This window comes from Bos indicus x Bos taurus, chromosome X, assembly GCF_003369695.1.
Source record: "Bos indicus x Bos taurus breed Angus x Brahman F1 hybrid chromosome X, Bos_hybrid_MaternalHap_v2.0, whole genome shotgun sequence".
Taxonomy (NCBI): Eukaryota; Metazoa; Chordata; class Mammalia; order Artiodactyla; family Bovidae; genus Bos; species Bos indicus x Bos taurus.
In genome coordinates this window covers 52,043,946-52,068,834 of record NC_040105.1, presented here as the reverse complement: position 1 = coordinate 52,068,834, position 24,889 = coordinate 52,043,946, and the positions used below count along the sequence as shown (strand labels likewise).

The 24,889-nt window shown below is 42.5% G+C and overlaps 1 protein-coding gene across 13 annotated transcripts in view; it reads right to left on the bottom strand.

Moving 5' to 3' along the window:
* Positions 1-15,997: 15,997 nt before the first annotated feature.
* The window catches only part of HUWE1 (HECT, UBA and WWE domain containing 1, E3 ubiquitin protein ligase), a 157,333-nt gene continuing 148,441 nt past the window's right edge, over positions 15,998-24,889 (bottom strand). For 11 of the 13 annotated variants that reach the window (XM_027533176.1, XM_027533180.1, XM_027533178.1 and 8 more), the window contains 11 exons: positions 24,317-24,413; positions 22,357-22,512; positions 21,716-21,961; positions 21,334-21,451; positions 20,385-20,525; positions 19,119-19,406; positions 18,896-19,001; positions 18,166-18,283; positions 17,688-17,869; positions 17,210-17,400; positions 16,284-16,626 (listed from right to left, as the gene is read on the bottom strand). In XM_027533176.1, coding sequence (XP_027388977.1) covers positions 16,524-16,626; positions 17,210-17,400; positions 17,688-17,869; positions 18,166-18,283; positions 18,896-19,001; positions 19,119-19,406; positions 20,385-20,525; positions 21,334-21,451; positions 21,716-21,961; positions 22,357-22,512; positions 24,317-24,413 — 1,746 coding nt within the window. In that variant the 3' untranslated portion in view covers positions 16,284-16,523. Of the gene's footprint in view, positions 16,627-17,209; positions 17,401-17,687; positions 17,870-18,165; positions 18,284-18,895; positions 19,002-19,118; positions 19,407-20,384; positions 20,526-21,333; positions 21,452-21,715; positions 21,962-22,356; positions 22,513-24,316; positions 24,414-24,889 lie in introns of all 13 variants that reach the window. The other 2 variants (XM_027533172.1, XM_027533183.1) reach the window with 1 other exon arrangement.

The window sequence follows — 24,889 nt, the reverse complement described above, 5'->3', positions numbered from 1 at the left end:
GTTGCAAAGAATCAGACACAACTGAGCAACTGTCAGTCAGTCACTCACTCACAGTAATTGATGGAGTGTTCCAGTAACCAGAGTTCTCAAACTTGAGAAGGTGGTCCATACAGCAGTCCTTCCGTAGCCTTGTCACAGTCTGTCAGTAAATGGGTGTAGTTATCAAAGTCTAGATAATTTAACCACCTTTGCAAGAGTCTATGATAGAAGTTTATGCTTCTATTGGCCAACAGTAGGGCAGGTGAAATTGTCTTCCGTGTTAGCTAGGTGATATTCTTGTATTACCATTTGGAGATCCATTTGCTGTATTCTCGAAGAAAGAAACTTAACAAGAGGGTTAAAGATGCATAAAAGTAGAAGAGTTGTCAAGGTGTCTAGAAGAAAGGTTAGTTAGGAGAACCAGGGCCAGACATTGGCCTATGATGTCAGTATTTCTCTAGGTATGAGAAGATGCAAGAATTTGGGCTCATAAAAAAAAAAATCTTTACCTGAAAACATCTGACTATCTGAAGGCCTGTTTTGTCCATTTTTCCAGAGTACAGTGTGAGTGCCTGATTTCTGACATCTACCCTGAATTCCTTTCAGGGAGTATTGAAGTTCAGCAGCTCTACAGCTGGCCAGATTTAATCTTAGCAGAGGCAGTCTGCAAGTGCCAGTTTCCAGTCAGCAGGCTCCTTCACAGCCACAGATTTGACCATGCTTTGGGGGCATTTCATGGCCATTGTGTCCCATGGGGCTGGAAAGGCTCATTTCCAGGTCTAGCGAAGATTCCATTGATGGGCCATTCAGTGTGTTCTTACTGGACCGCTGCTGCTGCTAAGTCACTTCAGTCGTGTCCGACTCTGTGCGACCCCATAAATGGCAGCCCACCAGGCTCCCCCATCCCTGGGATTCTCCAGGCAAGAACACTGGAGTGGGTTGCCATTTCCTTCTCCAATGCATGAAAGTGAAAAATGAAAGTGAAGTTGCTCAGTCGTGTCTGACTCTTAGCGACCCCATGGACTGCAGCCTACTAGGCTCCTCCATCCATGGGATTTTCCAGGCAAGAGTACTGGAGTGGGGTGCCATTGGCCCTGTGAATAACAAAAGTCTCTGGACCATTCCTGTCTTACTAACCTCTTGGTCCAGGAAAATATACCCTCTTGTTGCTTCTTCCCATATCTAGAGTTACATTATTACAGTCATTGATCTCATCAGATCAGATCAGATCAGTCACTCAGTCGTGTCCGACTCTTTGTGACCCCATGAATCGCAGCACGCCAGGCCTCCCTGTCCATCACCAACTCCTGGAGTTCACTCAGACTCACGTCCATCGAGTCAGTGATGCCATCCAGCCATCTCATCCTCTGTCGTCCCCTTCTCCTCCTGCCCCCAATCCCTCCCAGCATCAGAGTCTTTTCCAATGAGTCAACTCTTCACATGAGGTGGCCAAAGTACTGGAGTTTCAGCTTTAGCATCATTCATTCCAAAGAAATCCCAGGGCTGATCTCCTTCAGAATGGACTGGTTGGATCTCCTTGCAGTCCAAGGGACTCTCAAGAGTCTTCTCCAACACCACAGTTCAAAAGCATCAATTCTTCGGCGCTCAGCCTTCTTCACAGTCCAACTCTCACATCCATACATGACCACAGGAAAAACCATAGCCTTGACTAGACGGACCTTTGTTGGCAATTATGGAGCTATATATATCATTTTATCAGTGGCTCAGTCACATATTTGGTAATACAAGAGACAACAATTTTCTGAAACAGGCAACATAGAAAATAATATAGCTAGCAGTTGTTAGTAAGGTCATAAGCTAGAATTTAAGTCAAGAACTTTCATCAGGTATAGCCCAATATACCCCAGGTCATCTAACTTAGTTAAATGATTATATCCAGGTATTAATCTCCTGGTTGTACATAATGAAGCATTTGATATTTATTCAAAGGCTGACTACTGAATAAGCTTTAGAAACAAAGTGTCCTTTTAACAACTTAATTAAAATCTTAACAATACAACATAACAAGAAGGAACTATTTCAGAAGTGAATAACAAAACTAGAATGAAACATAAACATTTTTCATTGTAAGGGCTTTAACCCATCAAATAAAAATGAGGTTTGTCAGGGAGCCAGGAAAAGTCAGGTGGCCATCTTGGATTTCCCATAGCCCAGACTGATTTACAGCTATAGCTTACCCATTTTACATTCCCCAATTTAGGAGTAGACTATTGTCATGTTTTTAAGGACATCAGGATAGCAATAGTTTGACAGTGAGGGGTCAATTTTGTAGAACAGAAGGAGCTTTATCTACATGTACCATAATCTTTATAGATCATTATGAAATAATACTTATTTACTTTACCAAAGTAACAAAAGATTTTTAAAACAAATATAAATCACTTAAAGGCAAAGAAATTCACAATCTGTTATCAGAAGTTGCATTCTAAGAAAACTTTGTTCTCTTAACAGAGAGAGAAAACCAATTCCAGTCTGGTACCACCTTACTGTTAATAACAAAATTTGTTTATCTGGTTAATCTTAGAAAGTCTTTTCCATAAGTCTTGAAGACCTAGCAGTATTCTTCTAAAGGCATGAGAGTGAAACCATAGAAGGCATGTTTAAAATCTATTATATTGCAGTTGACAAAGCAACCTGGTCATTGCTGTGACATGTAACACTTTAATATGATAATTAGAATTATAATTAACAACATTTAATCAGGAGATATCAGATCTTTATGAATTCCACATAATTTTTAGGATACCTATATTAGTAACATCAACCATACATATAACCTGAGAAGATTTGTCACTCCTCCGACAATACTTCCCATGTAATTTAACATGTCAAATGAACCCATGTAGTTTAGTACTTCTCTTAGGGATGTTTTGGGGCCTAGTGAAACATCCCAAAGTTGGCTAGAGGTCAAAAGAACTTCATTAGAATTTAATTTTAGGGTATTTTGCCAAAAATATCAACAGGGTTTATAACAGTCAGATAGGATCATATAGGTCATTGTGAAAAAACAGGTACTCTCTTAGCCAAAGTTAACAAAAAGATTTCAAAGATAAACATAGAACAGATCACTTCACAGGTAAAGAAACTTAAAATCCATTATCAAAGGCAGTTCAACATCTCAAGATAACTTGTATTATGTACAAAACTATTTTCGTGGGGTCCACTCTCCATAAAACCTGTCTCTCTCTTTTTTTAAATTACTTTGTTTATTTAGAAACAGCCACCTGTAAGTCAGATCTACTTTCTTTTTTCTTGATAAAATGCAATTTCGTTTCTCATACTTTTTTTTTTTACTTAAAACACATCTTGTTTTCCTTAAGCAACTATGAACTGTCCTTTATATTAGCATTCTGTAGATTGGTGAACATATATACCAATGATAATTTCTAAAAACATTTGCTTTCTTATAGAGAACATCTCAGAGTGGCACCAAGCATATTTATTAATAGTCCAAAATCTCTTTAGTTTCTCTCTAAGAGGAAGTTAGCATTTAGTAATTAATGTTCAAAATCTTATTTTATTTGGAATGACCTAGCTATTCAATAAACTTTCATCACTTAGTTTAGCACAACCCTAGAAATTCAAGTTACCCCAATCTGGAGAGACTATTTTAGACAGACATTCCTAAAGTATAATTATTAGTATAATTATTCTTAATTATCTAAAAGCTCTTGTCCCGTTTATATATATATATATTTTTAAAGTTTCTTCACTTGAGTTACTCTCCTTATTGACAAATTTAGCTTACATTAAACCTAGGCATAATAAAAGTATTACACAATGTTGATGACTCAAGACATGTCTTAATTAGATTAGCAAACAAGCATTAATACTAGATATTTAATATTGAATATTTCCCAGTTCATGTGAACTTGAAATTCATTTAGGTTAATTTCTCTTGTAATTGTTTGATTCATAAGTGCTTACTTTTCTTTAAGCCAATTGAATAGAGCGCATTTACAAATTAACCTCATATTATCCAAAAACAAAGACACATTGAGACATAGATAAATCCAGACAGAGATCTCATAGTTTTCCATTTGAGATTTAAAATGTCTCTGACTCTTTGCTCTTTCCTTTTATTTTTTCTTGGCTTGAAATTCTAATTTGCCCAAGGCTGAGGTCTCAGACAAATTGGACTCTGTATTTCAAGGACGTGGCAAAGCTTGTGTGCTGTGCTAAATCGTTTCAGTTGTCTCCAACTCTTTGGGACCGCATGGACTGTAGCCCACCAGGCTCCTCTGTCCATGGGATCCTCCAGGGACTCTTCCCAACGCAGGGATCTAACCAGGTTTCTGGCATTGCAGGCAGATACTTACCAGGGAAGCCCTGGCAAAGGTTGACTTCAAGCTTTTTCCTAGGCGGGCCTTTTTAACAAGCTGCCTGCCAAGTTGCTTCAGTCGTGTCCGACTCTGTGCGACCCCACGGACTGCAGCCTACCAGGCTTCTCTGTCCCTGGGATTCTCCAGGCAAGAACACTGGAGTGGGTTGCCATTTCCTTCTCCAATGCATGAAAGTGGAAAGTGGAAGTGAAGTCGCTCAGTCGTGTCCGACTCTTAGCGACCCCATGGACTGAAGCCTACCAGGCTCCTCTATCCATGGGATTTTCCAGGCAACAGTACTGGAGTGGGGTGCCATTGCCTTCTCCCTTTTAACAAGCTAGCTGTTTTTAATTGCATATGTAAGAAGAACCGGTTTTGCAGTTTCAAAGGAAAACAAAATTTCATTTTAACCAGTTTTTTCTGGAGTCTAAAGAATATCATGGCCACCTTGTGTCAAAAAAGTCATCTTTCCTTTCTCTAGTCATAGTTTCATAGTTAAAATACAGACCAAATAGTACTCAAATTGACTGTAATAACAGGAGCAGAAACAAACTTGCTAGAGTTGGGAAGGAGTGGGGGAAGCTAGTTTCCCCCTTTCCTCTAAGGGCTTCCCTGGTAGTTTAGCGGGTAAACAATCTGCCTGCTTTGCAGGAGACCTAGGTTCGATCCCTGAATTGAGAAGATCCCCTGGAGAAGGGAACGGCTATCCACTCCGCTATTCTGGCCTGGAGAATTCCATGGACTGTGTAGTCCATGGGGTCTCAAAGAGTTGGACACAACTGAGCGACTTTCATTCACTTTCACTTCCTGAGAGATAGGGGAAGTTAGAAAGGGATTAGCTGATGGAGAGGGAGACAGAGGCAGATGGGGATGGGGTGTAAGGCAGCAAAAGGACAAATAAAGGAGAGAGAAGCTGTGGGCCAGCTCAAGGGAGAGCCAACCTAAAAAGTGAAGATTTGATCAACTAAAATATAATTTTGGCATTGTAACATGGACTATCATCCTCACAAATCGCATAATTCTTTTTCCAAGTCCAACTTTTCTTCAGACAATTTTCAATTAGCTTTATGTGCTTTACCGTAGGCAGAGAGGAGGATCCAGCCTCTCACCTAGCACAGCACATTCTTAACCTTTTTCAATCAGCACAAACCAGAAACATTTAATAACTTTTAAAGGTTCAACCTGCTTTAATTGAAAGTTCCAATTCTCACACAATTCAATGAATACGTCCTATTCATTAGCTAAAGAGCAATAAAGTGAATCTTCCCATCTGGGAATAAAAACTTCATCAACCTTCATCTCATCCTTCTTAAAGAATGGCATTTTGTCTCACAGATCCTGCTCACAGCGCCAATTAATGCTTTGCTGAAAGTTTTCGCTTTCACCTCAGGTTCAAGGGATTTGTTAACAAAATAAGCCACTCATTATATACAAATAAATAATATGAACATTTATTAGAGAATTATCTAGCTTACTTTCAATATATTAAAAGAAAAGAGAAATAGAAAGAACAGAGGATACCTCACCAAATTGGGTTTTGATCAACATCCAGACTTAAACAGCACTGGGAAGTCCTGAGTCACAGCACATCTAGAGTCCCAGTTGAGAAAGGGTCCTAGGCAGTGTGTCCGCTCAGTGGGTGAGACTTCCCAAGCTGAAAAATTCTTAGAGATGGGAATACCAGACCACCTTACCTGCTTCCTGAGAAATCTGTATGCAGGTCAAGAAGCAACAGTTAGATCCAGACATGGAACAATGGACTGGTTCCAAATTGGGAAAGGAGTACATCAAGGTTGTATATTGTCACTCTACTTATTTAACTTATTTTTCTTTAGAGGAAAAAACATATTACTCACTCTCTAGCATATTTGTTATTGTCTTCCTTCTTCATTAGAATATCAGCTTCTTGATGGCAGGGCTTTATGTCTGATATGTTCACTGCTGCATCCCCAAACTCACACACAGTAGGTATTCAATAAATGTTTTTTTGAATGAGTAAACAAGGCAGGAGGGTATGAGGAGTAGTGGTTCCCGTGGGACGTGAAGAAGCTGTGTCCACCCCAAGTCATTCCCATTAGCGCACACACACAGGCATGCTTGAGACATGCACCGTATCATGTCTGCAATTCAGAAAGTTTGGGCTGCCAGTTTCCATCTTGTGAATATTAAAAAAAATTGACTGAAGTATAGGATAGATACTATTTGACACTTTACTATGTATGTTTTAAGAGTCTTCATAGTGTCAGCACCTCTGTAGCCAAAGGCCGTGGGCACAGACTTGTCCTTAGTCAAGCAAGTTGGTAGTGAGGAGAATGCCCAGCATGGGGGACTATGAGTTCTCTCAGTAAAAGAAAAGATGTATCATAGAATTTGGGCTTGTGTTAGGTGGTTTGGGAACAGTTTAAGGAAGTGATGTTTTACTCTAGATTCAATATTATCCAGAAGTGGGCGGGGGGGTAAGTGTATAATTGGGTATACTAATACATCTCTATAGAGTGGGCAGACTAGAGAGAGACTGAAACTGTAATTGGTTAAAAAAATAGCAGCCACTCGTATTAATCAGGATAGGGGATGTTTGGTTAACTTTTGTTGTTTATATTTTGTCTGTGTTCAGATATGATTCGGAGAAGGCAATGGCACCCCACTTCAGTACTCTTGCCTGGAAAATCCCGTGGATGGAGGAGCCTGGAAGGCTGCAGTCCTTGTGTCCTACTCTTTGTGACCCCATGAATTGCATCACGCCAGGCCTCCCTGTCCATCACCAACTCCTGGAGTTCACTCAAACTCATGTCCATCGAGTCTGTGATGCCATCTAGCCATCTCATCCTCTGTCGTCCCCTTCTCCTCCTGCCCCCAATCCCTCCGAGCATCAGGGTCTTTTCCAATGAGTCAACTTTTCTCATGAGGTGGCCAAAGTATTGGAGTTTCAGCTTTAGCATCATTCATTCCAGTGAACACCCAGGACTTATCTCCTTTAGGATGGACTGGTTGGACCTCCTTTCAGTCCAAGGGACTCTCAAGAGTCTTCTCCAACACCACAGTTCAAAAGCATCAATTCTTTGGCGCTCAGCTTTCTTCACAGTCCAACTCTCACATCCATCATGACCACGGGAAAAACCATAGCCTTGACTAGACACACCTTTGTTGGCAAAGTTATGTCTCTGCTTTTTAATATGCTATCTAGGTTGGTCATATAGGTTTCTCAAGAAGCAGGACAGGTGGTCTGGTATTCCCATCTCTTTCAGAATTTTCCATAGTTTATTGTGATCCACACAGTCAAAGGCTTTGGCATAGTCAATAGGGCAGAAATAGATGTTTTTCTGGAGCTCTCTTGCTTTTTCCATGATCCAGCGGATGTTGGCAATTTGATCTCTGGTTTCTCTGCCTTTTCTGAAACCAGCTTGAACATCTGGAAGTTCACGGTTCACGTACTGGTGAAGCCTGGCTGAATTTTGAGCATTACTTTACTAGTGTGTGAGATGAGTGCAATTGTGTGGTAGTTTGAGCATTCTTTGGCATTGCCTTTTTTTGGGATTGGAATGAAAACTGACCTTTTCCAGTCCTGTGGCCATTGCTGAGTTTTCCAAATTTGCTGGCATATTGAGTGTAGCACTTTCACAGCATCATCTTTCAGGATTTGAAATAGCTCAACTGGAATTCCATTACCTCCACTAGCTTTGTTCATAGTGATGCTTTCTAAGGCCCACTTGACTTCACATTCTGGGATGTATGGCTCTAGGTGAGTGATCACACCGTCGTGATTATCTGGGTCATGAAGATCTTTTTTGTACAATTCTTCTGTGTATTCTGGCCACCTCTTCTTAATATCTTCTGCTTCTGTTAGGTCCATACCATTTCAGTCCTTTATCGAGCCCATCTTTGCATGAAATGTTCCCTTGGTATCTCTAATTTTCTTGAAGAGATCTCTAGTCTTTCCCATTCTGTTGTTTTCCTCTATTTCTTTGCATTGATCGCTGAGGAAGGCTTTCTTATCTCTTCTTGCTATTCTTTGGAACTCTGCATTCAGATGCTTATATCTTTCCTTTTCTCCTTTACTTTTCACTTCTCTTCTTTTCACAGCTATTTGTAAGGCCTCCTCAGACAGCCATTTTGCTTTTTTGCATTTCTTTTCCATGGTGATGGTCTTGATCCCTGTTTCCTGTACAATGTCACGAACCTCCATCCATAGTTCATCAGGCACTCTGTCTATCAGATCTAGTCCCTTAAATCTATTTCTCACTTCCACTGTATAATCATAAGGGATTTGACTAGGTCATACCTGAATGGTCTAATGGTTTTCCCTACTTTCTTCAATTTAAGTCTGAATTTGGCAATAAGGAGTTCATGATCTGAGCCACAGTGAGCTCCCAGTCTTGTTTTTGCTGACTGTATAGAGCTTCTCCATCTTTGGCTCCAAAAAATATAGTCAATCTGATTTTGGTGTCGTCCATCTGGTGATGTCCATGTGTAGAGTCTTCTCTTGTGCTGTTGGAAGAGGGTGTTTGCTGTGACCAGTGCGTTCTCTTGGCAGAACTCTTATTAGCCTTTGCCCTGCTTCATTCTGTACTCCAAAGCCAAATTTGCCTGTTACTCCAGGTGTTTCTTGACTTCCTACTTCTGCATTCCAGTCCCCTATAATATAAAGGACATCTTTTTTGGGTGTTAGTTCTAAAAGTTCTTTTAGGTCTTCATAGAACCGTTCAGCTTCTTCAGTATTACCGGTTGGGTCATAGGCTTGGATTACCATGATATTGAATGGTTTGCTTTGGAAACGAACAGAGATCATTCTGTCGTTTTTGAGATTGCATCCAAGTACTGCATTTTGGACTCTTTTGTTGACCATGATGGCTACTCCATTTCTTCTAAGGGGTTCCTGCTCACAGTAGTGGATGTAATGGTCATCTGAGTTAAATTCACCCATTCCAGTCCATTTTAGTTCACTGATTCCTAGAATGTCGACGTTCATTCTTGCCATCTCCTGTTTGACCACTTCCAATTTGCCTTGATTCATGGACCTGACATTCCAGGTTCCTATGCAATATTGCTCTTGACAGCATTGGACCTTGCTTCTATCACCAGTCACATCCTTAGCTGGGTATTATTTTTGCTTTGGCTTCATCCCTTCATTCTTTCTGGAGTTATTTCTCCACTGATCTCCAGTAGCTTATTGGGCACCTACTAACCTGGGGAGTTCCTCTTTCAGTGTCGTATCTTTTTGCCTTTTCATACTGTTCATGGGGTTCTTAAGGCAAGAATACTGAAGTGGTTTGCCATTCCCTTCTCCAGTGGACCACATTCTGTCAGACCACTCCACCATGACCCACCCGTCTTGGGTGGCCCCACACGGCATGGCTCTGTTTCATTGAGTTAGATGAGGCTGTGGTCCATGTGATCAGATTGGCTAGTTTTCTGTGATGATGGTTTCAGTGTGTCTGCCTTCTGATGCCCTCTCACAACACCTACCATCTTACTTGGGTTTCTCTTACCTTGGACGTGGGGTATCCCTTCATGGCTGCTCCAGCAAAGCGCAGCTGCTGCTCCTTACCTTGGATGAGGGGTATCTTCTCACGGCCACCCCTCCTGACCTTGAATATGGGGTTGCTCCTCTTGGCCACCTTCCCTGACCTTGGGCATGGGGTAGCTCCTCTAGGTTGCTCCTGTGCCATCTCAGCCTGGCACACTCGGTGGCTGCCCCTGACCTTGGGCGAGGGGTAGCTCCTTTTGGCCACGCTTCTGCATGGTCCGTTGCAGCTGGCATGCTTATGGGAAGGTTAATGTCAACCTTTGAGAGAACTTATGCCAAGGGGTATCTTCCAGGACTGCTGCTTCCAGTGCCCCCGTCCCTACGGTGAGCCCCCGCCAACCAACACCTCCACAGGAGACCTTCCAACACTAGTAGATAGGTCTGGTTCAGTCTCTTGTGGGATCATGGCTCCTTCCCCCTGGGTCTTGGTGGGTGCAAGACTTTGTGCCTTCCAAGAGCAGTGTCTATGGAAGTCCTATAATCAAATTCTGCTGGTCTTCAAGGTCTGATTCCCTGGGGATTCCCAGTCCCTTTGTTGGATCTCCAGGCTAGGAAGCCTGACATGAGGCTCAGAACCTTCACAACAGATGGAGAACATCTTTGGTATTGTTGTTCTCCAGTTTGTGGGTCGCTCACCTGGCAGGTATGGGATTTGATTTTATTGTGATTGCATCTCTCCTACTATCTTGTTGTGGCTTCTTGTCTTTGGACATGGGGTATCTTATTTTTGGTGGGTTCTAGTTTCCTTGTGTTGGTGGTTATTGAACATCTAGTTGCAATTTTGGTGCTCTCACAGGAGGAGATGAGCACATGTCCTACTCCGCCATCTTGAACTGGAAGCCTAAATTCTGGTGTCTGATCTTGGCTCAGATTCTTTGTGTCTCAGCACAAAGAATTCAGCGAGAGACAAAGTAATGGGTAAGAAATGGAATTAGAGAGAAACACATTCCACAGACAGTGTGGGCTTTCTCAGAAGGCAAGAGTCACACTTGTATGTATTTCAATTTGAGAAGTGGTTTTTATTGTGCTTTTATTGGTGTCTTTGTTGCAGAGATAATAATTATCATAGAAACAAAAACAATTATATATGCTGAGTGCTCATTTGTATTTCTTCTTTTGTGAATTGCCTTTTCATATCCTTGAATGTTTTTCTGTTTGGCAGTTTTTCTCTTAGTGATTTGTAAATTATATATATATATATATGTGTATATATATGTATATAGTGTCATAGATGGTTAGAGATGTATTTTTTCCTAGATTGCCATTGCTTTTTAATTGTTTGTGGTGTTGCCGACATTTTAGTAGTCAAATGTAAGTCTTTTCCATTAATAATGTCTTTTTTAGTTTTTTGTGTTAGATTTTCTATATTCCAGATTAGTTGTTATTTCCCCCCAAAAAATAAGTTCATGTTTTTCATGCTTGAATCTTCCATTTGGAATTTGTGTGACCCACAGAGCAAACTTTCTATTTCTCCCCTTTCCAATACTTAAGCAAGTTTCCCAAATTTAACACTGACAAAACTATTTCTTCCCCAACTGGCTCTTGGTGCTTCATTTTGTCTTTATAGTAGACCACAGCAGACAATATTCATGGCTTGAAGCCATTCTCTGTCAAATCTGCTCATTTCAACTCCCACCTTGCTTAGCATGTCAGCAAAGTCTTAAGGCCAGCTATACTTGGTTTTTTTTATGCAAATAAACACAGTAACCTGCTCAGTTACCTCTTTTTATGCCTCTCACAAGAGTTTTGCAGTTTTCTTTTTCACATGAGTCCCAAACACTGGTTAAGGTTATTCCTAGGTATTCTTTTTTACTATTATGAAGGGAATCTATTTCCTGTTGTTTTCTAACTGGTCATTGCTTGTACTTGAGAAAATGTTTATTCCTGCTACCCCTGCCTATAGCGTCTCTTTGTGTACCCAACGCCCTCTATACTTTCCCAACACCTGCTCCTTTCCCTAAAGTAGAGACTTCACAATGTTGTCAGCACATAGTAAGCGCCAATAAAAATGTTTATGTTGGGTAATTGTTTCTCCAGCCAAGACATATGTCTCCTAAGTATAGAGACATACACTCCAATTTATCTGGCTTTGTTTGTGCTGTGGCCCAGCAGAATTTTCTTTTTTGTGTGTGTCTGTGCTGTGTGGCATATGGGACCTTAGTTCCCCAACCAGGAATCAAACCCACGCCCCATGAAATGGAAGCATGAAGTTTTAACCACTGAGTCTACAGGGAAATCCCACAGCCTAATTATTAATAGCACTCTTTTTACTTGAAAACTTGCCCAACATTGAATGATCTCTCTAAGATATCTGTAAGGTCTATCTGTAAGAGGACTATTTTTCTCTAGCTGTGGTGAGTCAGGGCTACTCTCTAGTTGTGGTGCCTGGGCTCCTTGTTGCAGTGTTTTCTCTTGTTGTGGAGCATGGGCTCTAGGGTGTGTGGGCTCGGTGGTTGAGGCTCCTGGGCTCTAGAACACAGACTCAATAGTTGAGGCACATAGGCTGAGTTGCTCCTTGGCATGTGGGATCCTCCCAGACAGGGATGGAACCTGGGTCTCCTGCATTGGCAGACAGATTCTTCACCACTGAACCACCAGGGAAGTCCAAGAAGACTATTTTAATAAGGTGATAACCAGTAGTAATTATAACACACACATCAGTGAAGGGAATTATTAAGGGGCAAGAGACATGTTTAATCATATCATGAAAGCAGCTGTTAGCCTTCACATAGACTTAGGCCTGTTATTGAGTCCCCTGATACCTGTTTCAACTGCATTGTGAAATTTAATAAATTATCCATCTCAAAAAAACTTATTATGAAATATCTCAGGTGAAGAAAAGTTATAAATATTATAACATTATAAGGAATACCTTATATTGATCTCTTAGGAACCAGAGATCAAATTGCCAACATCCGTTAGATCATCAAAAAAGCAAGAGAATTCCAGAAAAACATCTACTTCTGCTTTATTGATTATGCCAAAGCCTTTGACTGTGTAGATCACAACAAACTGTGGAAAATTCTTCAAGAGATGGGAATACCAGACCACATTATCTGCCTCCTAATAAATCTATATGCAGGTCAAGAAGCAACAGTTAGAACTGGACATGGAATACAGACTGGTTCCAAATTGGGAAAGAAGTATGTCAAGGCTGAATATTGTCACCCTGCTTATTTAACTTATATGCAGAGTACATCATGGGAAATGCTGGGCTGGATGAAGCACAAGCTGGAATCAAGATTGCTGGGAGAAATATCAATAACCTCAGATACGCAGATGACACCACCCTTATGGCATAAAGCGAGGAAGAACTAAAGAGCCTCTTGATAAAAGTGAAAGAGCATAGTGAAAAAGCTGGCTTAAAATTTAATATTAAAAAAAACTAAGGTCATGGCATCCTGTCCCATCCCTTCATGGAAAATAGATGGGGAAACAGTGACAGACTTTATTTTCTTGGGCTCCAAAATCACTGCAGATGGTGACTGCAGCCATGAAATTAAAAGACGCCTGCTCCCTGCAAGAAAAGCTATGACCAACCTAGACCACATATTAAAAAACAGACGTTACTTTGCTGACAAAGGTCTATCTAGTCAAAGCCGTGGTTTTTCCAGTAGTCACGTATGGATGTGAGAGTTGGACTATAAAGGACGTTGAGCACTGAAGAATTGATGCTTTTGAACTGTGGTGGTGAAGACACTTGTGAGTCCCTTGGATAGCAAGGAGATCAAACCCGTCAATCCTAAAGGAAATCAGTCCTGAATATTCATTGGAAGAACTGATGCTGAAGCTGAAACTCCAATACTTTGGCCACCTGATGTGAAGAGCTGACTCATTTGAAAAGACCCTGATGCTGGGAAAGATTGAGGGCAGGAGTAGAAGGACAACAGAGGATGAGATGGTTGGATGGCATCACCGACTCAATGGACATGAGTTTGAGTAAGCTCTAGGAGTTGGTGGACAGAGAAGTTGGTGGCCATCAGAGTTGCTGATGGATAGAGAAGCCTGGCGTGTTGCAGTCCATGGGTTCACAGAGTTGGACATGACTGAGCGACTGAACTGACTGAAGGAATACCCATGTACCTAGTACCACCAAGCTAATAAAAACATTTAGTTTAAGCCCTCTGGATAAACACCTCTTCCCAGCTGCCTTTTGTCCCCCACAGCTTATCCTGAACATTATGCAGTATTGTCATACTTATGCATGGGCTTCCATACATGTGGATATGGCTTTTCATGTTCTTGGTACACATGCATGTAGTATTGTTTTTAAAGTTTTAAACAGGCAGGTATATTTTTTTATCTTTGAGATTGTGTACATTGATATATGTGGATACATTTTTACTATTGTATAGCAATTTAGCATATTATTTATTTATACTTGTTGGACAAGGGCTTCCCTTGTGGCTCAGTCTAATCAACCTGCAATGCAGGAGATCGCCTACAATACCAGAGACCCATATTGGATCCCTGGGTCGGGAAGATCCCTGGACAGAGGAGCCTCAGACACAAATACTTACATGAACTGTTTTGTTCATTATAACCAGGCCTCTTGCTGGACTCACTTAAGTTCTAGTAACTTTGATTCTCTTGGTTTAGCAAAATACTTTCTCTTCAACAGCTTTGTTTTCTGCCTTATGGAATGGTTAGAACTTGCAGAACCGTGTTGGTGATAACCGACCACTTTATGCTTGCAGTATGATGTTGGCTGTTAGTCTGAGGCTACCTTATCAAGGTAGTATCTTTACCTTTAAAAGTTACCATCTACTGTCAAGTTTTTTTCTCTTTTGACACTGAGATGATGAATATCACACCGTAAGCATATCCAAAAGACAAATCATACTCAGTCACATTAGGTTATTGTGGTTATATCATTGAGTTAGATTCATTTATTTCCTTCAGGATTATTCCATCTGTACTCCCAACTTCCACACCCAACTCCCAACCCAAATTTAAATGGTCAGTTTTATTTTACTTTGATTTTTTTTAGAACTGATTCCTAAGTATATTGATCATTTCTACTGTATTTCTGCTCATCCACTCATTTAAAAGCCCTGCTGGACTCCCAGCCTCATCTCTTCACTCAAGCCTTGCCCTATCAATGGAACTCCTACTGTGTTGACCCTGATTACCCTCTCCTCAATTTTCACTCTCACACAGCCTTATGATTCAACCCAAGTGCCACCGACAACAGAAAGCCTTTCCTGATCTCCCAGGCTAGACCAGACACTTCTGCTCTGCTCTGTGTACCCAGAGATCCCCCTTCCAACATCTTGACACAGAATGATCTGTTTCCTCCTCTTGACTAGAAGCTCAATAGGAGGGTGGAGGGTGGATTCATCTGTCCTCTCAGTAGTCAGGAGGGCCAGGAACAGGCAAGTGTGAATGCCGGAAGGAAAAAGAAAGACTAGCAGCTATTCGCATCAAGACCAAGGGATCAGGTTAAGAACACACACACTACTGCTTTCCTAGATCCACACTCTGGGACATGGTCAAGGGAAAAATTTTTAAGAAGTAGAGCCTTAGAGAATGAGAAAAACCACACAAAGCCAGTACCACTGAGTTTACTAAACTTTTATTACTTTTATCTTTGAAGGCTGGAACCATCAAAGTTCTTAGATCAACTTTAAGTGCTGGATGGAGTAAAAAAAACCCACAAGAGACTATTTGTCGATCTGTGAACAGATCTGACAAGAAAATGCAAAACAAAATCAAAAAGGATGCAAAGACTGTTCTGGGGAGCCAGTCAAATTATTTATTAAAATTTGTTAGAAGTAAACTAAAACATTAATAAATGAAATCAAAATTTTAAACTGAGCTCCAGACTTGAAACTGTTACAAAGGCTCAGGATATAGAACCTTCGGTTGGGTTGAGAGAATTCTCTTAAAACCTGCTGGTTTGTTCCCCTAGAGCAAGGCGGTGCTTTGTCCTTAGCTACAATCTCTAACACCATCACCACTCCCAAGTGTAGATGCCATTCTGAAAAAGATCCCCTCAGTTCCTGATGACCCTGAAGGAGGAGGATGCACCAGTGTGGTAACAAAAATGGCTTTCTGGAGAGTCCATTTGGATTTGTTCTCCAGCCATCTAGAATGTGTTCAAGAGGTGCTTATTTCTTTTTAAACTTGAAAAAAACTCCATTGTGAAAAGTGAGTTATGAAGAGTGCTCTTTATTTGAAACCTCCACAACACAGACGCCAATCTTGTCTCGCATTGAATCATTAGCTGTGCACATCAACACATTCCAAGCACAAATTAAGAATTGCAAACAGAACAAAAAAATATATATATATATAATTTTTTCCCCTATCCAAAGGTTTCAAGTCTCAATGCAGCAAATCCTTCTGAACACAGAATCTGAGGAGCACACTGTTCAAACAGTTGGGACAAACAGGTCCCTGTAAAGGCTACTTGCCTTTTTAACACATGGGGTGGGGGATCATGGACGGCATGGAATGGGGAGAGGAGGTGAGGAAAAGGGAGCCGGAAGAGAGGATGAGCAGCAAAGGGGGAACGGGTATGCGCTGGGGCAGCTGGGACACACACATGGTGAGTTGGTGGATCTCATTTATTGGTTTTTGACATTTCTTTCTGGTTCTTTTTTGTTTTCGGTTCCCCCTTTACCAGGTCCAACAATGGTAAAAAAAAAACCCTACAGTAGTGGGTGTGGCCCTTTTTAGGCCAGCCCAAAGCCTTCAGAGCACTCCTGGATGGCCAATAGTAGCATGTGGCGGAGCTTCTCAAAGCTCTCATAGGCAGGCAGGTCCAGCTGATTAAAACTAGGGAAAGAAGACACATCAATTCGTGATAAAAGATGATAACCAAATCCCTGTGTTCCCATGGTGCCCACCTGATTTCTGCCTGTACACTCCCAATCTTGTCCTAGCCTTGTCTGTCCTTCTCAGTCCCACTACTGGCTACCAGGCACCTAAAATATAACCTGACCCTATCACTCCTCCTTAAATACCATGGCCCAACCATGGTATAAATACCACCTCCCAAATACCATACCCCTTGAGCCTGAAAGCTCCAAGGAGGCATTCAGGGTCACTGGTCACCTTTGCTGAGTTCTGCTCCCTGCAACTTCTTGCTCTGACCATGCTGAGCCCTGGAATACACCTTGTTTTCACAGCACAATTGTCACCTGCAATGTCTCCCCAGCCCCACTGTGAATCTGGGTCAGCTTCTCATCTCAAACACCATCATCTCCACAAAAACCACCAAACTGTGAGCTACCCATAGATTCAGGGTAGCTGGGGCTAGATTTGGGTTCTTGACTACTCCTGACCATGGTAAGGGCACAGAAGTGGCAAATATGCAAGTTCAATTCAAATGCTGAAAAGAACAAACTCTTCCTCTTACCATGTGTGAGCTGAAGGCAGGCGGTCTGTGGACCTGTCATCTCGATGGATTTGAAACTTCTGAATGCCATTCATGCCTTCAAGGGCAGCAAAACCTTGCAGGGGCACCTTGGAAGTACCTGTGACAAACTGGAGGAACTTGGCACGGTCAGCTTGATCGAAAGAACGCAGTGCTCTCCAGAACCACTGGATCTATAGGAATGAACACAAGAAGACAGCATTAGGTAGAGAGCTCCTGGAAGAAAGGGGGATGGGATATGGAATGTTAGGCAAGTTCCTTCTGTGGGACAGATTTTATTTCTTCCATTCACATGATGACATCACCTGAAAACGGAAACTCCAGAAGAGTGAAGAGTTAGATTCAGGTAAGCTGAATCCCCCCCTCAAAACCCCCCTCCCCTAAGAGTACCGGTTTATTTGGTTGTCATACAAACTAACACTGCTTAAGGATACAGGGAGGGATGCCAGCATCAGCTCACCTGAATAGAGTTGGACTGGTACTTGTGATATTCAGTGTTAGATTTCAAATCGTCAATGTCGATTGTGGGCAGTCCTGATATGAGCAGCTCTAACTCCTGCTCAGTGAAGATGGAAATGAGGCGCTTTGGAATGATCTCATAGAAACCTTCTAAGAAAGCCGCCAGCTGTTTGCGGATGGCTCCTGAGGAAAGAACCAACAAGCCACGTGGTATCTGAACTTGCACAGCTGTCAGAGGTCAGAGATCCCTAATCCAGCAGGATGCTGACTGATCTGCCTACATCACGCATCACTGTTTCTAGGCCCCTGTATGAGGGTGGACGAAGGGAAATATTTTTTGGTCAGGTTTTTGCAAGGCATTTTTTATGCAAGGCATTTGTGGCTGGCATAGGGGAAAAGAAACAATGTCTGTGTAATGAGTGAGGCCTGACTTTGTCCCATATTGAACAGGTAGGGGGTCTAAGGGACATTTCCCCTACCTGTCATTCTCATCTGGCACACCAGGTGTACATATTCCTTCTTATTTTCCTCTGTTACCAAGATGTTGGCCCCATTGGGTTTGAGGTCACGAACTTCACAGACTCCAAACTCTTGGACCTAGAATACCCAAAATACCAATAATATGAATCAGGCTTGGTCTAGGATGGGACTTATATATACCTGGAAACACACCCTAAACACTGCTGTATCCTGGGCAAAGAAATGAAGCAAGGTCATTAAAAAAGTGACTTTTCTCAAGAGCTCATGAATCCCTAAATGGAAAAGGTCAAGGGTTTAGTCCTAAAACATACTGTTAATAGTAAAAGGGAAAAGGGCATGGATAATATAACGTAATAAAAAAAATCTTTATGTAAAGCAATTTTGGGGAAGCGTAACATTGAGATTTTTTTTGTTTTTCATCTATCTCTATTTGTACAGTTTTTCTACAATGAAGTACCTTTGGGAATGATGAATAGTGTACTAGAGTGTTTTTTTTTTTTTTTTTTCAAAATATAGGGGAAACTAGTATTGTTTTACAAATTCTGGTTTTTCTGTTTGTGCTGTCTCATGCAAATACTCATTGCTCTCTGACAGATCATGAGATTTTAAGACATCAAGATGCTTCCTTAGAAATATTAAGAGGTTATCCAATGTCAGTTCAAGAACAATCCCATAATGGGATTTCCTAAACTAGCTGGGGTATGAGACAGTCAGGATCTCCTGACCTACCTCAGTGCTGAAAGTGAGATCATAGCCTAGTGTGGAGACATCATTTTCCAGCAGATAAACCAGGCCCTGGTAAAAGTGGTAGTCTTCACTCTCCATATCTGTATATCTAGATAAACACAAATAGGGTCATGGATTGGGGTGGCAGAGAAGCAGCTTAGGGATGGGGCACAAGGACCAGATTTCCAGGACTGAGGACAGTCCCAGGGTTATGCCACATCCTTACCTGACAGACTTGCCCAAAATGTGTTTGTAGAAGGACCTAGTAAAGTAGCACTCCAGGAGGCGGTTGTCATACACAGCTTTGGCCACGATGCGTCCAACAAACTTGAAGTAGCTGAGGTGGTTGGGGTTGCAGTGAGAAGATGGATTGATGGTGTATGTGACCCGATCACCAGGTGAGGTACGGAACAAGGCATACATAGGGTTAAACATCTCTCGAGAGATGATCATATACCACTCCCGCAGGAGCCCTCCAGCATCCTGCCCTTCTTCTCCTTCAAATACTATATACCTGTTTAAGAGAGCAGAAACAGGGATGTGCAGAAAGCCCAGGACAAATCCAATCTTCTGCACAGCATGACCTGAGTGAGTGACTGAGTGAAGCAGTAGCTGGGGAGTGCAGAGTCAGAGGACAGTGGTAAATGCAGAATGCCAGGAGAGCCCAGAAGAGAGATGGGGATCTGGGACAGAAAAGGGCATCACTGATGGAAGAGATGTTCTGAAGTATCAGTAAAGGCTCACTGATATCCCAGAAAACACTAATAGGAAAGATATAAAGACCTAATAAGGCCTTTAAACAAGGGAGGAATCATCAAGTGGTATCAAAGAGAACTGAGCTGAGTTTGATGTCTATTACGATTTGGTGGTAGAAGAGTAGGATTCAGTCTGTCTTGGAAGCTTCTCTGAATTCCTATGTGACGACATGGCTAGTAAGTCCATGCCACAAGGGGAGGGAGGAATCAAGTTCCTGAGTTCAAGAGCATCATCAAATGACTTCAGTAGGTCTGTCATCTCACTGGCTCCCATGATACATGATACTGCAAACTGCCAATCTCCTCTAGGTGGTGTCATAATCACCAGGGAGTGATTACCAATTTGGTGGGGTCTTGCAAGTGTGGTCTCCCTCAACCCAGGGTACCATTTGCTCAGCAGGCTTCCCGTTCCTAGTGTAACAATGGAGAAAAGCTCTTTGTGAAGCCATCAGGTGTACCTTTGTAAATTCCACAGACTCGCCTATCTGTATAGGAATTGTTGGGTAGCTCAGCCCAAGGGCCAGCTAGCCAACAGAAGACCAGTCTCATTGAGACTGGGCAGAGAATATGGAGGACAGCTCAGTGAGAGCTAGGATTCCTCTTAGGAATTCCTACCAGGGAGGGCAAGCACTTCTCTAAGTTCCCCTGAACATCTGGGCCCCAAGTAAGCCTTCACTACCAAGTAGGAAGGGTCAGAACCACCCCATCCTGTTTTACTCTCTGCTCTGGGTTCTTACAATCGATTCTTCATTTCTTCAGGGGATTTCCGGTGCAGCTCACGATAGGAGTCTTCAAAGACATGATCACGACGAACGTGCACAGCCATGTCTTCTTTCCGGAGTCCCTCGTCCAAACGCTCCAGCTCTTGGCGGAAATATCTTGGGAGGTAGGAAAGAAGGAAAATAAGATTGGGGTGGCAGAGCAAATTTCTGTTTGCCTGATTAGAATGAAGACCCACAGTGATGTTCCCCTCATCCTCCAGACACTTTTACCTCTGCTCTCCACCTTTTTTTTTTTCCTGGGGAAATGCCCAGTATCCTCTGGAGAAGAGAATGGCAACCCAATCCAGTATTCTTGCCTGTAGAATCCCAAGGACAAAGGAGCCTGGTGGGCTACAGTCCATGGGATTGCAAAGAGTTAGACATGACTGAGTGACTAACACTACTACTACTGGGAAAGGTAGGTCATTCACTACCAACTCTAAATTTTCCCCATGTCCATCATATAGGGGCCCACAGACATTATGGCATGGAATTTCTGCAACGAGCAGGTAATCATGTGTAGGTGCACAGAAAGGAAGAGAAGAGTAAAAAATGACAGGAGAGTTGTGGAGGCCTTCTCGACCCTTCCAAGCCTTGCTGTAAATATACTATGGCTACCTGCATCTCCTGTATTACCCCAAAGGATAGACAGGTATTTTAGAATTCATGTGGTTAAACAAAGGCTTGCATTTCTCTGATGGAAGAACAGAGACTAGGTTGAAGAGCACCAAGGGATATTTAGGTACAGTGGCACTTGGTGGCAAAGATGAGTCTCTTCCCCCTGCTTAGCACCATTCCAATCCAAGGGCTGCCACCGAGGAAAACTTCTTTCTTTGGAAACATCACCCCCGGAGGATGTTTGGCTCCTTTTTGGGAGGGGAGATACTATTTAGAAAGCACCCCCCCAAACATCCAGGGCACATACTTGCGCTTGACATCGAAGTCGAGGACACGAATGTAGTCTACCAGGACAGCAAAAGGCCCATCAGCGAGGTGGGTGGTGGACTGCCGTAGGATCTGGTTTAACACAGTGCGATGAGTCTCTGAGGGGAGAAAGGACAGCAGGAATCAGCACATCATGGGTCACGGAAGAAGGGACGTAAGTCAATCAGTCAGCAACTCTTCCTTGTTTCAGGGAAAAAAAGTGTGGCACAAAAAGACTTCCAGACCCAGTCCCTAACTCATTAGCCTCACTTTCCAGTACACACACACACTCACCCTGCAAATCAGCTGACAACAAAATACATGAAATGACCCTGTAGAAAAATGAAGCCTTCTATATTTGGGGGCCTAAGAGTTCCCTGTACCTGCAAAACGAAGAAACTTCTGTGTGTCAGGGGGCAGGCTTGAGGAGATGTGCATAGATGAGGGCTCCCGGGAGAAGAACGGGTCAAGGGAGGAAGGAGTGGCTGGGGTTAAAGGGGCAGGGGAGAGTGGAGGTGGCTCGTCCTTGATGTGTGCCAGCTGGCTCTCACGGGTGTCCCGGACAGGAGGCTTGCTCTCCCGCTCTGTTGCATGGACCAGAAAGAAGGCCTCGACAGCAGGTTGTAGCACTGGGGGTAGGAATGATACAGGACAGTGACATTTTACTTTATACATTTTAACATATAAACCTCTTCCCCCTCAGAATCAAATTTCAGAACTACTAGATGAAAACTTGCAGGAGATACATAATGGTGCCACAGAGGAAGTCAGAGCTTCCAAAGAAAAATGGGATAGACAACCAGTTATAAAGATTCCCCTAGTCTAAAGAGTAAAAGATAAGAGCTACCAAAAGAGAAAGCAAATCTTTTTTTTTTTCTGATAATGAAGTTGGGAGAAAAAATCCTCTCCTTTGAACTCTCATGGAGACCTGAGGGAGAGGAGTAATCTGGAAGGAAGAAAATTAAGCTGGCAGAAAGGGCCCCAGAATAGATCAGCAGGCCTGGGCCATCAGGCCACAACTTACCTAGCACCGCATGCTGGTCATGGGATTCCTCCAGTTCCTTTAGACACTCTCCCAGCATGTCCCACAGCTCATCCAAGTTCAGCTGCTCACTGAGCAGGGGTAACTCAGGTGGCCTCTCCTCCTTCTCCTTCTCTCCCTGTGGAGTTCCATCTGAGCCTAGACAGCACACAGAGGAGAGATTCAGGAAGCTTTTTCTTCATTCAGACCAAATGCATAGGCCATTAGAAAGACCAAATAGATTGGTCCACTGGCCACTGAGTAACATCTGAAAGCAAGCTCTAGTCCTACACTGAATGGCATTTAAACGGAATAAAATTAATACAAGAAAAAGTCTGTCTAGTTGCACTAGACACTTTTCAAGTGCTCAATAGCTATATGGAGCTAATGGCTACTGCAGGAAAATTCTACCAGATAGTGTTGGTCTCCTCATTGCCTTATCAGCTCCCAGAAGACCTATGGATTATTAAATGATCTTGTTGTTGTTGTTCAGGCATGTCCGATTCTTTGCAACCCCATGGAATGCAGCACACCAGGCATCCCTGTCCTTCACTATCTCCTGGCGTTTGCTCAATTCATGTCCATTGAGTGGATGATGAGTTGATCATCTCATCCTCTATTGCTCCCTTCTCCTCCTACCCTCAGCCCTTCCCCAGCATCAGGGTCTTTTCCAATTCAACGATCTAATATTTTTAAAAAAACCGATGTCCTAGGATGACACTATCCCACAGGAATCTGTTAAAAGGGTGCCCAAAAGCATTCTATATGAAATTAACCTTGAGAAATGCTGCTAATAGTAGCATCCACTGTGTTCTAGGACTGCTTTAAGTGTTATATATACACGTTAACTCAATCCTAACTAGGAACATTAAATGAAGAAACTGAAAGAGGTCCCAGAGATAGTAAATGGGGAGACAAACACATGCTCTGTCCACACAGTATTGTCACAGTGTCTTTTAAAAAAATATTTATTCTTGGCCATTGTGAATCTTCATTGCTGTGCGGGCTTTTCTCTAGTTGTGGTGGCTGCTCTTGTTGCAGAGCACGGGCTCTAGAGTGTGAGGGCTTCAGTAATTGCAGCACCTGGGCTCTAGAGCACAGGCTCAATAATTGTGGTGTGTGGGCTTAGTTGCTCCATGGCATATGGGATCTTCCTGGATCAGGGATTGAATCCATGTCTCCTGCATTGGCAGGCAGATTCTTTACCACTAAGCCACCAGGGAGGTACCTGTTGGTTTATTTGGCTGGTCCATGTCTTCATTGTGGCATGTGGTATCTTTTAGTTGTGGCATGAGAACTCTTAGTTGTGGCACATGGATCTTTAGTTGTGGTATATGGGATCTAGTTCCCTGATCAGGGATTGAACCTGGGTCCCCTGCATTGGGAACATGGTCTTAGCCATTGAACTACCAGGGAAGTCTCGATATCACATATTTCTACCATTATCAGAGGATATGCTCTGAGATATTTTAGCACTTTGAAATTTATTAAGCTAAAGCTCTGGGTATGGTTAATTTTGGTAAATGTTCTATATGCATTTCAAAAAGTTTATTGTTATTGGCTGTGGTGTCCTGTATATGTCAAAATTATTAATAGTTGTTCAGATCTTTTATATCCTTAGTAGGTTATTGCCCAGAGCATGTGGGATCTTCCTGCATCAGGGATTGAAGCTGTGTCCCCTGAATTGGCAGGTGGATTCTTTACCATGGAAGTATCAGGGAAGCCCCATAGTTTCATTATTACCGAAATTGCAGTGTGTGCTAGGATTCTCCAATGAGGACCAGGTGGTGATGGTTAGTGATTTTAGTTGATTGGTACGAGTCTATCAATATACAGAAACCAGGATTCACTTAAACAAACGAAAACACTGAGTTTATGTATGTTGAAAGCAGGGGATCAGGCACCCATTCCATTAAGATTGGCTCTCCCTTTTGTTGGGCTGAAAATAGAAAGAAGTACTGACCAATGGACTGAGTATCTTGAGCACTGGGAGATGGCTGGTCCACATCCATGGGTGACTCCTCCCTTCGGACAGATGCCTCTGACTGGCTTGACTCCGACTGGATAAAAGGGAGACAAAGTCACATAAAGGGTGCAACTCTGTTTTCCTCAGGGATAGGCTAGAGGCTGTCCTACAATCTCTCACATATCATTAAGCTTGGAAAGAAGCCTCCCATATCTTCCCATATGGAAAGAAGTTTCCTTAGCTCTCCAGTACAAAAGAATGGCCTTCCCACCTCCTCTGCTTATCTTCCACCCCGAGCTAGCATGCTTTTCCAAAGAGCTCCCTGGATGCCTGCCATTTGCCTCCATTCTATTCCAGGCCTGAGTCCAGTGAGGCACCAGGCTCCTGGACTTCAAGACTTCTAGGAACAGTTTGTGTGTGTGTGTGTGTGTGTGTGTGTGTGTGTAAAGCTTAGATGGGCAAAAGGTAGGTTTGTTCTTCGTTTATACGTTTGTGTGTGTGTGCGTGTGTGTGTATAAAACTCAGATGGGCAAAAGGTAGGTTTGCTCTGTTCCTTTTTGCTCACGAAAG